Source organism: Haemorhous mexicanus, chromosome Z (assembly GCF_027477595.1).
Source record: "Haemorhous mexicanus isolate bHaeMex1 chromosome Z, bHaeMex1.pri, whole genome shotgun sequence".
Classification (NCBI taxonomy): domain Eukaryota; kingdom Metazoa; phylum Chordata; class Aves; order Passeriformes; family Fringillidae; genus Haemorhous; species Haemorhous mexicanus.
In genome coordinates, this window is record NC_082381.1 from 30,719,572 (window position 1) to 30,735,727 (window position 16,156).

A 16,156-nucleotide genomic window follows, 5' to 3' on the forward strand; every position below is an offset into this window, starting at 1 on the left:
AATTGCATGGAGGGAATGCAGAGGAATAATTTTTAAAAAAGTCCTAGATTGCTCTCGAAGTTTGAAGAGGGACCATGTTTTTTCTCCCTAAGTTTAATTCTTCTCATTGCATACACAAGGGATCAAATCTCACCTGAAATTTGATCTGTGTACCTAGCAACAGGTATCCCAAGGACTGATCCCTGGCACAGGGGCGAGCATGCACAGAACAGATTTCATCAATGTTATTTACCTCCTGAACTTCGTAATGGGCTGATCACATCCAAAGTGCGCACCAGAAATGGTACCTTGCCAGTTCCTGATTTGAGCACAGGCCAAAACCTGTGCCAGCAAGTGTTCTAACAACCAACTGTATAGATTACTGAGCTACAGAATCCCAGAAAATTTCCTGGCACTAACAAGTCTAGTGACATAGGTGTAGTGAGACAGGCTTAACATTAAGCCCTTAACGTACTCATTTTGGTCTCAGTCAAAAATGTGATTCAACCTTTTTTAACCACATATTTTAGGATGAAACAATCTCTAAATGAGCTTTTGTCGCTCTAATTCTGACTAAAAAAGGCATCTGACGTCCCACAGTGTTATCACTATTAAAGCAAGAGCAGAACGTGGGGTTTTGTGACGTTTAGCCTTGGAAGCATATTAAATATGGTACTAACAAAGCTGAAGCGTATAAGAAACATAAAATATAAATAAGATAAACATTTCACAGGTTTTCTTGCCAAGTGTTTTTCTTTTCTTGATGATCCAGCACAAAACAAGGCTGAAACCCTCTTATTTTTAAATGCACATTGAATTCTATACAAGCTTGTAATAGTCACAGTCCTCATGAAAAACTCCAGAGTTAAAGGAATTTTTTTCTACCCCTTTTTTTTTCCTCACTCTCAAGATAAAGATGGTGCAGTAAGATAAAGTCTTGAATAACCTTTGTATAATATCTCTGAAGAATAACGGAGACTTCGGGGTAATCAAGAGCAACGTAAGCCAAAAAGTTGTGCAAACAGGAAGAATTTGATTTGCCAAATGAGCATGAACAGCAACAATCGGTAAACAAAGCTGCTTTTGCGTTGGAAGGAGTTGCAAGAATGGATGTGCGGATTTCCAACCTCCTCACTCTGACTTTACTGTGTATCAGTACATTCAAGTTTGAGTAGTGGGGATAATTAACATGGACATATCTTATGTTAAGATCTTAGCAGTAGTTTTCCGAGATTTTAAAGTCCTGGAAATTACAAAATTTGCTCACTATACTCATAGGTGGCACAACTGTGTATTTTATCATTTCACTCTTGACGCAACTTTAGTCTCATTTAGCTTCTTGAGGTTTCTGTGTGCATTTAAGACTAGATCAAACTACAATTTACAAATCTATCATTAAAGCTAGTTTCTAAACCATTATAATAATTAATAAAAACAGTGCCTCACAGTTTGAAGGGTTTGCATCTGGTGATTATTAACCTGAATCGGGGTAACTGAATTTTGCATAGAATCATTTTTTAATATCAGGATGTTGTGAAGTACTAGGTCTTTCATAAAAACAGTGTAGTAACTTCCCTTTCCAATGCATATCTGATTTCTCAGCCTTTAAAGATTATTTATTCAATTTTTTTCAATTTGCCTTTTCTATTAATTCAGTTACATTAAATCAAGTGAATTAAATTACATTACAAATATTGGCAGTTCAGTATAGTAGCAGCATCAGTATAGTAGCATATTGGTTGAGCACAACACTTTGAGTAAATCTAGACTTTATTTTTTGTTTTGTACAACTCTCACTGATCTGTCCAAGAGTCAGTCCTTACTTTCATACCCTTTTTCTCCCACTTGAGTAACTGAAGTCACTTAAATGATACCAAATGCAGAGAACACAGCTCATGTTCTACTTGGGCTTCTGAGGTTTCCTATTTATTCTTTTTTTCCAATAATATTCTTTTCAAAGAGAAAAGTATATCAAGACAATCTATGATTTTAGAAACTATAACTGTCCCTTTTTAAAATAGAAGATTCAAATGTATCTTGCAAATTCTACAAGTAATGTACTGGGAATCACTTATTTGTTCACTTGACACATTACCTACTTGACATGGTTGCAGACTGTTTTGTTACTTAAGAATACGAGCAAGGAAAAACTTCTGCCACCCAAAATCACACCTCAGCTCCAGACAGAATCCATGGTCCTTAAAGAGCTACCAGAGGAAAGTACTGACCACTTTCCTGATGCAAGGTACAAACCCAGAGGGAAAGTGGCAAAAAGGACTCTCTCTGTAAAGAAGGTACAAAAGTTACATGGGGGAATTAGCAAAACTGGAGCTGGCAGTCAATAAAAGGAACAGAATAAAGGCAGCTGTTTAGGAGGACTGAGGAAACACAAAGAAAGGGCTGGATCAGTAAGTACTCACTGTATACTGGTAAACTAGGGGCCAAGAAAAAATTTCTCGGGGTTGGAAAAAAATTAAGAGCAGAAAAATGCTGAAGCAACCAGTAAAAAGTAAGTATTGTTCAGGGAACAAGCTGAATCTTAGATAAATGAATAATTCAAAGCTTCATGATTAATTTATTCAGGTCTAAAAATGCATGTGGTAAAGAAGGAAATCCAGACCACTACTGTGGGTTTTACATTATTGGATTATCACATTTTGAGGAATTGAGGCAAACGATTTTTTTATTCAACTTCAGAGGATAAAAATTATTTATAGATTCAGCATAAATGACAATCTTCTATAATTAGTTGGCAGATACAATGACCTATAGTTCTTCAAGATCTCAATGTCTTTTCACTTTTTAAAACAAAACATAATTCCCCCAGTACACAAACACACACATACACATACACACACACACACACACACACACACCAACCTTCTTGCATCACTTCTGAAAAGCACATTTGCGATTTATCAGTAGTTTCATTTGTTAAGATCAAGTGAGGTGAAAAGCACCAATAGAACATTCTTTAAAGAGAACCAGACTAGTAGCCTATCTTAGGTAAACATACTGTCACACGGGAGAACAAACTACTTATATTTGTAAGGCCAGCATGTCGACATACTATGAAAAATATTGAAAAAGAGCCCCAGATAAAACTATGCAAATACCTTTGTCCTTGTGTACCCTCTAGTGGCTGTCGAGGTTGTGCTGGCCTCACAGTAACTAAGCAGGCAATTTCCTCAACCAGACAGAATTAGAGTGCTTCCCTCTGCAAGAGCTCTTTTAAAGAGATGTAGTTATGAGATCAGGGTTCTGAGCAGGCAAAAGTATGGATTATTAAAAGTTTAAAGTTTACAACAAATTCTGCCTTGTTAGTTAAATGAAGGGAACCCAAGTTTTCCACTTAAAAGTGCCAAGATACACCAAGCTATCCACATAGCAAGCCTTCAGAGCATGTACCCATGTAACAGTGGCATATGTGCATGCTGCACGCAAACTGGGACAATGTCAGTAAGCTAAACTGGGTATTACTCTTCCAGAAGACCTCTCAGTTGGAAAAAATCCAATACACAGGTTGCAGAGACTACATAAGAGCCACTTTTGCATGAAATAGCAGTTCCAGACTATAGTAAAAATATGATTTAAACTAGAAATGGCTGTTTTGCCTGTACATGCTGAAGAACTGGATTACATCAGAGACAAAAACTGCCATCCAGCATAAGAACATTTTCCAAGCAAATAATTAACATTTAATTTGGTTCAGCTTAAACAAACATAAAAGACTGTACAACAGACATTTCAAATAAACCCACTAAAAATCTCCACCCCTCACACCCAAACTCTCCAATAAATAAAAGCAAAGGTCACCACCCTAGTCAAGGTACGAAGTCCTCTCCAAATGGAAAAAAACCTCAAATCAATTCTCACTGCTACGATTTAGCAAAAGAATATAAATTGCATTCTACTGTTTAGTGGACCACACAGCTCGTAAAACATGAAAATTAACAGCAGTGAAAAAGAGAATATATAGATGTTTTAGCAGCTAATATCTTCTTTTTCAAGAACTCCAGGTGCAGCAGCTAGCTACATCATTCAGCTAAAGATGCAAGTCATTAAACAGAGTAAGAGGAAACACCTTGAAAGTTGCTGAAGTGTTGAGCCTTCAACAAAACATCACAAAATTTTTGCAGGAGAGAAGTATTGTGAAGACTACCGTGATGCTGTGCCATCATAAATGAGGTACTCAAATTACCAACACAATGAAGGCAATGGGTGGAGTAATGAGACCAGATACCAACCCCTATATATTACAAGAAAAAAAAAATAAAAATACTGTCTTGAAATAATATGAGATAATGCATATTGAAGATAAAGATTTCACAAAGAACAGGATGCACACCACAGAAGTACAACACGTAAGAAGTAAATTGAATCCCAGGCTACATGTACAACAGATGTTACTTTTTTATTAAAAAGGTTCTCTTATCTTCAGTACAGCATATGGACAGAGCAGTCCAGTCAGTCCTGCAGACAACTGAAATAATTTCCCTTCAGATACAGTAATTAAGTAGTCAGCAGCAAGAACGCTGGCTCTACTCTACATGGCAGGTGCAGGTGTTTTTTCTGTACCCCAGATGTACATCAGAAAAAAAGCCATGTGATCATACAGCCTAACCAGCTCTTTGCTTATTCATCTGCATCATATGTTCATAGGCAGCAATGCAAAAATCCCTCTTTCTGTGTGTTTACGGAACTTGAGTTCAAGTTAGTCCTTTCTCCATTTTTGAAGAGAAAACCTGAACAACTGTGTGGCCAGTCATTCATCCCCATGCCTGAGTTTTGCAATAATGCAGTACAAGCTTGCCATCACTTCCGAAACACTGCAAGAAAAACAAAAAAAAACAATAGCTGTTACAATTATTCATGGTCTAGCATATACATGAAGCAAAACAGAAAGTCTTCCCATCACATAAACATGTCATGGAATATTGTTGTGAGAAAGCTCCCCATTACAGTGAGAGGCATGAAAAAACACTGCACGTGAAGGAATGCATTTCCAGAAACTGTGTGAAATCACATCTCTTTGGACCCCATTCACACAGATCTGAGAATATCAACTACACTACATTAAATGCAAACTTTTACTGCTAGGGGCGGTGAGAGATTTCAAGTGTCCAAGGTGTGCTGACAAATCCTGCTAAATCCTTTGGAAAGGATATTAAGGATGAAAGTTACCTCATAGAGGGTCCCCACTTCTTGGTCTGGAGATGGAGCAAAAGACTGGTTTACATATATGAACTGCAAGAAAGTGAAAGAGAAGAGATGGAGATAGCACAGGGATCCCACTGGGAACACAGAAGAATCATTCTGCAGTCAAAAGTTCTGCGATAATCTTTAAGCATGCAGCAGAATATGACCAGTTACTATCTTCACTTCAGCATGCAGGAGCAACAGAGCTATAAGGAGTCACCTCTGTCTGACCAGCCAGAACAAGCCAAAGTAAATGTGCTGACTTCCTTTTCCTGCAAGCTGACCCACTACTCTCCCATACAGCTACACAAAGTGGTTTAGCTCTTGCTCTTATTTCAGCCCAAACCACTCATGCTATTCCAGATTTGCTCAACTAGAATGGCCAACACAGAAATAAGAAACATCTTGTTCTATTTTCGAGTCATACTTCTCACTTCCTGCCCCAAAAAATACATTTACATGCACAGGAGCTAATCCTCAAAGACAAAGAGGGCCTTCTGATCTGCTGTGTGAGGCAACAGTGGGTACTGGGGTATCATGTGCTATTTCCAAAATATATAAAATTCCTAGGGCTTTGTTCTTGAAGTATAGCCTTAGGCTTCAGCCACACAGAAAGGCTATGTGCTCCTGGGTTTTTTTGTCCTGAGGTAATGAGATGACAGCCATGGAATCAAACTGTTGAGATTGTCCTTGGTCAATACCATACTTATCACTTCTTTGAGATATTAAACCATGGAAAAGCAGATCCCTCATGATTTCCAGGTGAATCAGAAGGCCCTTTGTGCCTATATACTTAAATAGGATCCTCCAAACCAAAACCAGAATGAATTCAGCTACATTTTAGTTAACTACTTTAATGAGGCCAGCTTTAACTGTCTATCTTCAATAAAAACTTCGGACTGTGTTGAGAGTTCACTATAGAAAAACAAAATCAGTGCAACTGTATTTCCAGCTCTTCCAGTGTCACCATGAGGGCACTTAAGCTAGTCACTTCCACAGGAAGGAACCCATAAATAACACCAGCATTCTGCTGTCCAAGGACAAACATCTCCCTATTCACCAATTTAAAAGCGAAATCAGTCGTATGACAGTAGCTCAACTATTTTAGATGTGATTTCTGAAGGAAACAGACACTCAGATTCAGAAAGCTGATCCCAAAAACTCTGGACTGCTTCTCTAATACTCTGTCTCTATACCTAGTACCACCAGGTACGCAGTGTCTAGCAATGTTTCCCTGGGACACACGGCTGCACGGCTGCTGTCTAACAGACACCGAGAAACACAGACACCGCAAAAAGCCCAAAGGTCAGTGCCGAGCACACCTACACTGCGCCGCAACAGCTCGCTCAATATTACATCCTGGGGTCTACTTGGAATAGTCCTCTCGGTGCTCCTATTCCAAGTTTCCTGCAGGCAGCTGTAGCCTGAATTCCAACAGTGCCTTTGCAGGGTTTGACAGCGTGGGCCCTACGCGCTCAGCCCCTGCCCGGTGCCCGCCCGTACCAGCTGTTCGGAGGCCATCAGCTTGAGAAACTTCTTGATGAAGTCCACGAGGCCCTGGATGGTCCGGGTCCGTTCCACCGCCCACTTCTTGGTCCTCATGATAGGGGTGTCGCCCACGGCCTTCAGCAGCACGTCAACTGCAGGGAGAGCCGCGTCACAGCGGGCCCGCCCCCCCGCCGCTCATTGGCCCGCACCGCCCGCCCGCGCCGCCCATTGGCCGCCGCGCCTGCCCGTCACCGAGCCCGCCCGCCCCGGCGGCGGCCTCCCACCCCATTACTTTTCTTTTTCGCGTCGCCCGCGGGCTCTTCGGTGCCTGGCGACCCGGCCGGGGGCGGGCCCGGTTCGGCGGGCCCCGCCACGGTTCCGCTCTCCGGGGCTTCCTCCCCGCCGTCGCTCCGGCCGCCGCTCTGCGCCGCGGCGGGCGGCGGCTGCTCCTCGGGCTCCGCCATGATGCCCGCTGCTGCGCGGGCGGCGGGAAGTGACGGCACGCGGGGGGCGGCTCCTGCGCTGCGAGGCGTTTTGTCCCTCGTGGGACGCCTCCTTTCCCGTCACGTGACACGCCAGGAGGGTCACGTGCGGCGCGAGCCGTCCCGCCGGCAGCGGCCGCGCCCCGCCGGTCACGTGGTGCGCGCGCCACGCCGGCACCGGCCCGAGAGCGGGACGGGGCTGGGCAGAGGGAGGGAGCGGGAGAGGAAGGGGAAGGGAAGGGAAAGGAGGGGGACGGGGGTATAGCACAGCACAGCTCGTACGGGCGCCGCCGCCGGCCCCCGCCGCCGTCCCACCATGATCAAAGCCATCCTCATCTTCAACAACCACGGCAAGCCGCGGCTCTCCAAGTTCTACCAGCGCTATGTACGGGCGGGCCGGGGCTCGGCGGGGCGGGCGGGGCCTTGCGATGGCCGGGCGGCGGGGGTGTACGCGAGGGCTCCCCGCCTGGCCCGGCCCGGCCCTGCCGGCTGCACCGGGCCCAGGGCAACGCCGTGGGGAAGGGGACGGTGCTTTGACGGCGGACGTGAGGCTTCGGACAAAGCTGGTCGTGTTTTCGCTGGGAGCTGGCTTTTAGGGGCTCTGGAGGTGAAGGGGGGAGGGAGGCAGTCTCGTTCAGCAGCAGGCTTAGCCCTCCGCGCTGTCGCCTGGAATCGCCGCTCTAAGCCCTGCTGTCCGGCGCGGTGCTGCGTGTCTCTGTGCCCGGCAGGGCTGGCAGAGCGGGGCGGATGAGCTCTGAAACAGAACCTTTCCTCTCGGAAAGTCTCAGTCTCACTATCAAATCACAGATAACGTGAACACGTAACGAACTAGAAAAGAGCATTCCTTTACATGGTAGAAGGCAGGCACAATGAAAACGCAGCTCAAACGCTCAGTCTGGATGGAAGGAAGGTGCACCGGAAACTCGTGATTTAGTTGAAAGATAACAGATTTTAAGATAATGTTTTGAGCGTACTGTATTTCCTAGCAAATATGCTGAGGTCTGCTTAGGCATTAAAATAGACAAGAAAACAGTTGGTATTTCTTAAAATTATGTAAACAAATAACTCGTTTTCTAGCAGCGGAATTCCGTGGATATGTGGCCCCTTTTTTTGCAGCTCTGGTTATTAGAGAGCTCATAGTTCATTGGAAGGGATGTATCTTACTTGTGCACCTCAGAGCAGAAATGATGAGTGTGACGCTTCACGGTCAGGTTTTGAATTAAAGGAGTGTGTAACTGATACTCGTCCTTCTTATGTCTGACTGAAGTAGAAGGGAAAGGAGATTAACAAATGGCCAGAGGATATCAGGTTTTTCTTGTAAAACCGTTCTGATCTACTAGTTTCATAACTGGGCTTTGAACAATTTCTCAATGCTTATAGTAGGGTAACGTGTTTGTGTAAACAGAATGCTTTGAAGTTTTGAAAATGTTAATAGCAAATTAAACTAAGAAACTTTCTGGTGCACTGAAACAGGTGCAATCATAGATTGTATTTTTATGTGTGATTTCAGTAATGTGGATTTGTTTGTGGACCTTTTGAAGCTTATACATTCTTTTGTGTCAGTTGCACTGGTACTGGAGGCAAATCTCAGCTTTTTTTCTATGAGGGGTTGCATCTCCTGCTTTCTAGAGAGGTTAATTCGGTCAGATCTGTGAAAGAGGTACTCTCTTCTTTCATAATACTAAAACTTATAACATGAGTCTAGCTTTTTCATGTGATATATAACAGAACATAAACTGCATAAAGTGAAGTTCATAATATTTTACAGTTAGGTAGAAAAATACTAATTTATGGCAATTAAAATATATGTTATCATTTTGTCTTTCAGAATATAGACCTGTGGCCATAATTTCAAAGTTAAAAATTAAGTTTCTAAAGAGCCAGAAGAATTCAGTCTCAGAAGAGATGTTTCTGATCTGCTAAGAGTTAAGGTCACGGCTTAGGAGAACCTGTTGCTCATGGTGCCCTTGTATTTTAGGGTATTTCTGGAAGTGTTAGATATTGTGGGATTTGAAGATTCTCTGCTCTCTTCAAGCTTTGGGGACTTCGTTTTACTCTCAGTTTATTGATAAAAGTAGTTCAGGCCACCTTGGAGATACAAAAAATTCATGCTACTTGAGAGCACTTCTGGTTTACTTAAAAATACCTACTTTTAGATTAATTTTTTACAGAAGTTCCTTAAAAACAATCACTTTTTCACATTTCTCAGTAGTACCTTCTTCTGCAACTTGTAAATAATAGCTTTTTGTGTTGAAATGACACAAACAGTACTTGCCTTGTTAGCCGCCGGATTTAAGGCTTCAGAAGTAGATGGTTTGAGAGTGCTGATATACTTTGTGTTTTACAGTCTTGTGTGCTGTGCATTGTCAGTCCTGTTTGCCTAGCAGAGTGTGTTTTCTTTCACAGAGTGAAGATACGCAGCAACAAATTATCAGAGAAACATTCCATTTAGTATCAAAACGTGATGAAAACGTCTGTAATTTCCTAGAAGGAGGACTGTAAGTATCAAGTTTGAAATAAATGACAAATACTGGCTTTCAAGTATTTTTATTTCTGATTTCAATACAGCTTTTCACAGCTGTAGTGTAAATGCCATGCCACTTGAGATTTGTTGATACACAAGGAATTATATCATTCTGCAGCAAGTGTGCATATTCTTTACTAACTGAAGCATAGCTATATATGCCAAAATGTCCTAGGCAATAATTTTTTTTTGTAGTGCTGTAATAGGCACAGTGCCATATCTAGTGCTATAATTGTCTCAGATACAAAGATGGGGAAGGAACAGGCAGATGTTGTTTTGCTATAATCAAGCTAAAGATTTCTGGTCACATTTTAAGAGGCATAGGCATTTGCCATACCCACTGACTCACAGAATCACAGAATATTCTGAAGGGACCCACAAGGTGTCTGAAGTGAACAGCCTGTATAGGAATCCACAGCCCAGCCCTGGAGTTTTTAGCACCATGCTCTGACCAACTGAGCTAATTCTCTAGAAAATTACATACTTAAGAACTGTTCTTTGGCTTGAACTCCTAAAATTTGAGCAGACCGCCTTTATAGTAGGATTCCACAGCCTTTTTATCAGGATTTGGGCTTGCTGTATGAACTAGGAAGAAAAAAATAGGATTTAAATATGCTAGCTTGTACAGTTTCAACCAAGATATTTTATTGATAAAGAAAAAGCAAGGTAGGAGGAAAGTGAGGCTTATGTGTCTGTCTCTGTAAGACACACAAAAAAAAATCTCTTTTGAATCATCTTCATTGTTTTTGAAAGTCATCTTGCTTTAGCTGAAGAAATTCTGAAATGGAGATCTGTTTTATTTTGAAGTATTTATTAGCCATCAAGAGTAAATAGATAAAAAGCCACCTTCTAGAAGAGGGGGTCAGAATTGGTGGAATAAGCTCATGATCTCCAGTCTGTGACAGAGATAGTCATAGTCTATTAAATATTATATTTATGGGAATTACTGAAAGTTGGTCTTCTAGCACCTAGATTTTCTGTGTGCGGAGTCAGTTAAATGCTTAGCTGTACCAAATCAGCTAGGATGTCTTTTTTTTTTTTTTTTTTTTTTTCCCTCAAAATGATTCCTGATTTTTTTATATACTGTTTTTTAAATTTAAATTATGCTTTTCTGACTACTCAACTGGTGATTCTATCATCAGGTTCTTGGAGATGATCTCAAGTTGGAAGCATTCTGGCTTGAATTCTGTAAGTGAAAGGCAGAAGACATTTGGAGCTTTTTAAAAATGACAGCTGCTTAACAAGAATAAACTGAGTCAGAGAACAGAATTCTGGCTTTCCTCCTAGTGCTCAGTCACAGTGTTACCATTTCAATAATTTTTCAGTATTTTTTTCTTTCAGGACAGGGTTTACTTTATAATTTGCAGTTTACCCAAAGCCCTCATCAGTTTATGTGTAGACTTATGTGTACTTCAATTATGCAGTATTTGAAAGAATTGGCTAAATAGATGACAAAAGCAGAAACTTCAATTGCTAGGTATTTCCACTGTCCTATTTGTTTGTAATAATGTTGTCTGATACACAAACTTAATTCCTGCTCTTCAGAAACCTAGGGTTCCCCTTCCTTACCCCCATCCCCACTCTGCCAAGCATTAATGCAGAGCAATTTGCTTAAACAAAAGTGACCTAAAATATTTTGGTTTTTTTAATCTGTGTATTCTCTCCCTGTGACAATGACAAAAACTAAAGGGATGAGTTATGTTGCACCAAATGGGTAATTCAGTTCTGGTACAGAGTTAAGGAAAAATCACAATAGTCATGGCTATGTAGGTTCAGCCTAAAAAATACTTTTGTTTCTGTGGGAGTTGGCCTCTTACACCTCAAAGCAATGTCAGTGGTCTCATGTAGATCTCCTGTGCTCTATGTGCCTTTTTTTGGGAGGCTGTAGCAGAAGAGTGGAAGAACTTCTTTAGACTTATTCTCATTCAGTGCCATGATTAGTGAGTCCATAAAAGTATAATTGCTTCTGTGACTGTAACATTGCATCATGACTTACTGCTTGAAATATGGTCCTACTTCTCAAGATATCAAACATTTTTTAGCACAAGTGTTACATGTTCTTTGTTATTAAATAGATCATAAACCTAATTTAAGGCTTTTTGGTAATCCAAATGCCAGTCTTCATTGTCTTCATTACAGATTTCTTTTTTTTTTTTTTTTTTTTTTTCCTCTTGATGCTCTTCTGAGAAGGTCAGGGAAGGATCCATAGGCATACACTGTTAATCTGTAAAGCAGATTAATCCCTGTTCAGTGCCTGCCTGCTAGTGTGGAATGAAAGTACATTTAATACTTGTTTTTTTGTGGTCTGTTTGAATTGATTTTAATAAAAAGATGCACAGCTTGATGTAATTTTTTATGCTTGTGGATAACAATTACTGCTTGTGTGCTAAATGTAAATTGGTCGTCTTGTTACTTAGTCTTCCATTGGAATTATATAACAAAATAAAAGTTGCAATGTAGTTGTATTTAGGATAGCTCCAGCTATCCTGTTAATAATAGGCCTCCTGTTAACTAAAATTACTGTGAGGATTTGCTCAGCTCAGCCTGAGTTGCTAACTAAGCTTTCCTTGTTTTATTTTCTCTTTAGATTAATAGGTGGATCCGATAACAAACTAATTTACCGACACTATGCCACCTTGTATTTTGTCTTCTGTGTGGATTCCTCAGAAAGTGAGCTGGGTATTTTAGACCTCATACAAGTAAGTTCTGTTGTGCTGCTTTGAGGTTTTTTTGTTTTATTTTGTTTTGTTTTATTCTTAATAACTGTAATTCTACTCTAAAGTAGCTTAGAACTTAAATATTTTGCTTGCCTTTTTTTTTGGTAATATTTGGAAGGTTGCATTTATACCGTGAACATACCAAGAAGTGCTGAGTATTATTTTCAGATTTTTTAAAGTTTTCTGGGCTGCCTTTCAAAAAGTCATTGTCCAAGTTGATGGGAAAGTGAGGAAACTGTTGGGCTCGTCCTGAGCACAAACTAGTTTTTGTTTTAGCTTTTCAAGACCTTTTTTGGTTGCAGGTAAAAATGGCGCAGTTCAAACATTTGCTCTACAAGTGTAGATTATGAGAACTTTGATAGGCAATGCTCTTTATGTGTGTGTATATATGTATTTATGTATATTAATAAATATCCAGACACACACACATACATGCATGCATATATATATATATATATATATATATATTCACTATAAATGTATAATGCATAAATATGTCCAAAAACTCTTTGGATTAAACTTTCCTTGTGGTTTATGAGCTTTTTGACAGTTATGCCTTGGAAAAGGAGGGCAAATGCTCCCCTAGGTATGTGTTCTGCTCCAGGGGAATTGGCATGGGTAGGGTGGGGATTGTTCAGGAGGAAGATGGTCCATAAGCCTACTTTTTTTTTGTCAGTAAGAAAGGCTCAACAGCACAAATGGTTTAATAAGAGAACTGCTTAATAGAGCAGAGTTAAAAGATGAGTGTAGGTGGTAAATCTTACAGCCCTTCGGGTGCTGGGCATGCCACCTTCATGTGGCACCCAGTGGAGTCCAGTTGGGTTTTCCTACAGTGCGTGGGGCAGAGCAGATCCTGTCTATGGAGAGAAGCTTTCCTTCTTTTGAATCTTTGAGCTATAATATAATTTCCTCAAAGGAAAACAGCTCTTGCTAAAGGATATTTTCAGGTGAGCTTCTTGCTGCAGTTTGGGGTCATGGCAAGGCTGTGCAGGTGGCATGCTCACTGTGGGAGCTGCCTGCAGGCTCCTCCGTTACAGTGAGCTGGCCGAGTTTATCCCTTAGCCAAGGAATTGCTGCAGCACAGCACAGGCCTCTGTGTCTATTCAGGTTGTGTTACGTTTATGACTAACGCCTAAATGTGCCACAGTCTCTTTGTCAGAATCAGTACATTGCATTCCTGCAGTTCATTTTTGCCAAGGACATCATAGGTAATAGATTATATTAAGAAGATCTGGCCTGCTCAGCCCGGTAGAACAGACAGAGCCTGTTCAAGATCAGTGACACCTCAGACAGAATGTCTTCTGCAAGGCTTCCAGGTACAGTTTATTTCCAACTCAGGGATCCATTGGGATCATTGAGTTCAACTCCTGGACCTGCCCAGGACCCCCCAAGAATCACACTATGTGCCTTAAATTATTGTTCAAATGCTTCTTAAACTCAGGCAGGCTTGGTGCTGTGGCCAGTATTTAAACTGCTGAATATGTCTGTTATCAACCTAGTAACAAATACCATATCTGGTAATATGAATGCTCCTAGGTCAAGGGGCCTCTGACTAAGTCAGTGATTTTTTTCAACTTAAAACTTGCAATTAAACAATTTCACTGATGATCATTAGTGAACTCAGATGTGGCAAAAAACAGTTTCACACCATGAAGTGATTTATGTCATAAATGGATCTCTTTCACATATGTATATTGCATAAAATGCATCTCTCTTTCACATATATATATAGACAGTAAATACATATATATATAAAACAGTAAATATAACTTACTGTTAAGCCTTTCAAAAGCTTGCACATCAAGAGAATTGATTTATTACATAAGTAAAATCTGTCCTGAGACATGGGATTGTATCAGTTGGTTATTTCCCTGTAGAAGCACTCTGCGTCTCTAAAGCCTCACAATTCCCTGCAGACCTTTCTTGAAGCTGCATAGCTTCTCACAGACACCTCCTGCTGTTCAGAACAGCTGCACCAGTGTTGTTGTTCTGGGCAGTAGATCCAGAAGAGTGCCTGTGTGGGTAGGAGGGAAGGAAACTCCCATCTGGATTCTTATATGATCTTTGGTCATAGAACATTCCACATTATCTGAACAGTGCGGTGTTAACGAGTGAGGTACACAGTGGTTCTGCCTGTTCTTAGCAGTTTGTTGTACAGGGTTGCTTAGTTGCCTGTTACATAGTGTGTCTTCTTACCTGGAAGTGCCCGAATGTTTATGAACAGAGAAAAGAAGCATATTCATACAGTCTGAATTGTATGTTCAGGTGTTGAAGCAAATTGCTTGTGCTTACTACTACTCATAATTATATAGCCACCAAACTTTTTGAGTTAGAGAATTTAAACTTTTCTCTAATATGTTTTGCTTCTTGTACCAAAAATACTTTAATAGATTTTAATCTCCTAGTCTTTGTATTTCACATTGTTTCCAAAAATGCCCCAGTGTTTAATTAGATGTCAACGTAATTGCTTAAAGGAAACTGAAATACTAAAAATGATATTTCCATTTGTAGAAATACTTTGTTTTCCTGACTTGTATGATTTTGTTTATACATTATTCAGTCTCACCACAGTAGCTACAGCTGTAGAGGATTCAGAATTCTCTTACACATTCAACCATTTGATTGTAGTATAAAGTATTAGAGATACATTAAATATTAAGAGTATTGAGATTAATTAAATATTTTTAATTTCTAGACTGGCTCAGAACAAGGATCTGTTTAATCCTCTTAGCAGTAGCAATCAGAATTGAATGTATCTTTTCCTGAAAGAGGGCCCTCAGAACGTTTTTTATTACTTGTCAATCCCACATCCAGTGTAGACTCACAGGATGTACACATGGATGTTGAATAGAGCAAATAAGCTTTGTTTCTTCCTGAAAGTTATGGCATACGTATAATGTATGACTAAGTAGGTATGTATAGTAGTTTGTGATGGCAAGTAAACTGGTAAAGGAACCTAGAACTCAGTATAGCACTTTGGGGGGTTTCTGTCATGTAAACTGAATAAATGCCTAGGAGATTAGATTACATATGGTAGTCTGCAGTTCTTTTCAGCAGTAAGTTTTTGTTGTGATACTTAAGGTAGTTTTGTGAATGCCACTTATCGCCCCCCATTAGGGCAGAGCTGTTTCACAGGTAGATCTTCTTGACTCAGGCTTAATGAATGTGCTGTATGCATTACAAATCATAGACTCTGCCTCAGGTTTGATACTGTCTTCAACTTGGATTTCTTCGTTCAAAAGGCAAATTCACTTTGTTAATTTTTTGACCATTTTCTTCCCTTTTTTTCTAAATATAAACCCAAGTTTATTATATTTGCTTTCTTAGATTGGGAGATAGGTCAGCATCTGTGCTATGCTTAGGTTTTGCAGTCTTTTGGATTCTGTAAGTTCTGTCATGCTATTTTAGCATCTTTGTGTTAGCCTGTGAAGAGCAATGTTTTATTGCAAAAAGGAAGGAAAATGTGTGTGAAAACACAACTAGCTGTAGACTGTCGTAAGGAAAAAATGAGGGGTCTTTACAGTGGTACCTTAACTATGTTGTGGACCTAAGAGCTTGTGTCAGCTCCAAGAATTGGTGAGTGTGTTGGCCCATAGCTGTGCTTTGAAGACATAATGAGTCAGCAAGCAGCAGTGTCTATGGGATCAGTTTTCCACGGGAAATTCAATGGAGCCTTTCAAGGTTATGGCGTTCAGTGAGAGGCATGTGGGAAGTGCAGTGCAGTTTATGTAACATGTTTTTCTCAGTTCTTAAGGATAAAGGATCCT

The 16,156-nt window shown here is 40.4% G+C and overlaps 2 protein-coding genes across 5 annotated transcripts in view; one reads left to right on the top strand and one right to left on the bottom strand.

Moving 5' to 3' along the window:
• Window positions 1-4,374: 4,374 nt before the first annotated feature.
• ATG12 (autophagy related 12) lies at window positions 4,375-7,168 on the bottom strand. Its single transcript, XM_059837168.1, has 4 exons — window positions 6,959-7,168; window positions 6,682-6,818; window positions 5,164-5,226; window positions 4,375-4,808 (listed from the first exon to the last, which is right to left on the bottom strand). The coding sequence occupies exons 1-4, from the start codon at window positions 7,128-7,130 to the stop codon at window positions 4,749-4,751; spliced, it is 432 nt and encodes a 143-aa protein (XP_059693151.1). The 5' UTR covers window positions 7,131-7,168; the 3' UTR covers window positions 4,375-4,748.
• Window positions 7,169-7,371: 203 nt separating this feature from the next.
• Window positions 7,372-16,156, top strand: part of AP3S1 (adaptor related protein complex 3 subunit sigma 1) — a 28,014-nt gene continuing 19,229 nt past the window's right edge. For 2 of the 4 annotated variants that reach the window (XM_059837164.1, XM_059837166.1), the window contains exons 1-3: window positions 7,555-7,714; window positions 9,555-9,646; window positions 12,260-12,371. In XM_059837164.1, coding sequence (XP_059693147.1) covers window positions 7,577-7,714; window positions 9,555-9,646; window positions 12,260-12,371 — 342 coding nt within the window. In that variant the 5' untranslated portion in view covers window positions 7,555-7,576. Of the gene's footprint in view, window positions 7,534-7,554; window positions 7,715-9,554; window positions 9,647-12,259; window positions 12,372-16,156 lie in introns of those variants that run through there. The other 2 variants (XM_059837167.1, XM_059837165.1) reach the window with 2 other exon arrangements.

Bases quoted from the DNA above. Each gene is read 5' to 3' on its own strand.
- ATG12 (XM_059837168.1), bottom strand. From the start codon at position 7,130: ATGGCGGAGCCCGAGGAGCAGCCGCCGCCCGCCGCGGCGCAGAGCGGC. The intron at 5,227-6,681 runs GTACGGGCGGGC...ACTTTCTTGCAG, and splicing joins TGATGGCCTCCGAACAGCTG to TTCATATATGTAAACCAGTC. The intron at 4,809-5,163 runs GTAACTTTCATC...TTTTTCTTGCAG, and splicing joins AAGTGGGGACCCTCTATGAG to TGTTTCGGAAGTGATGGCAA.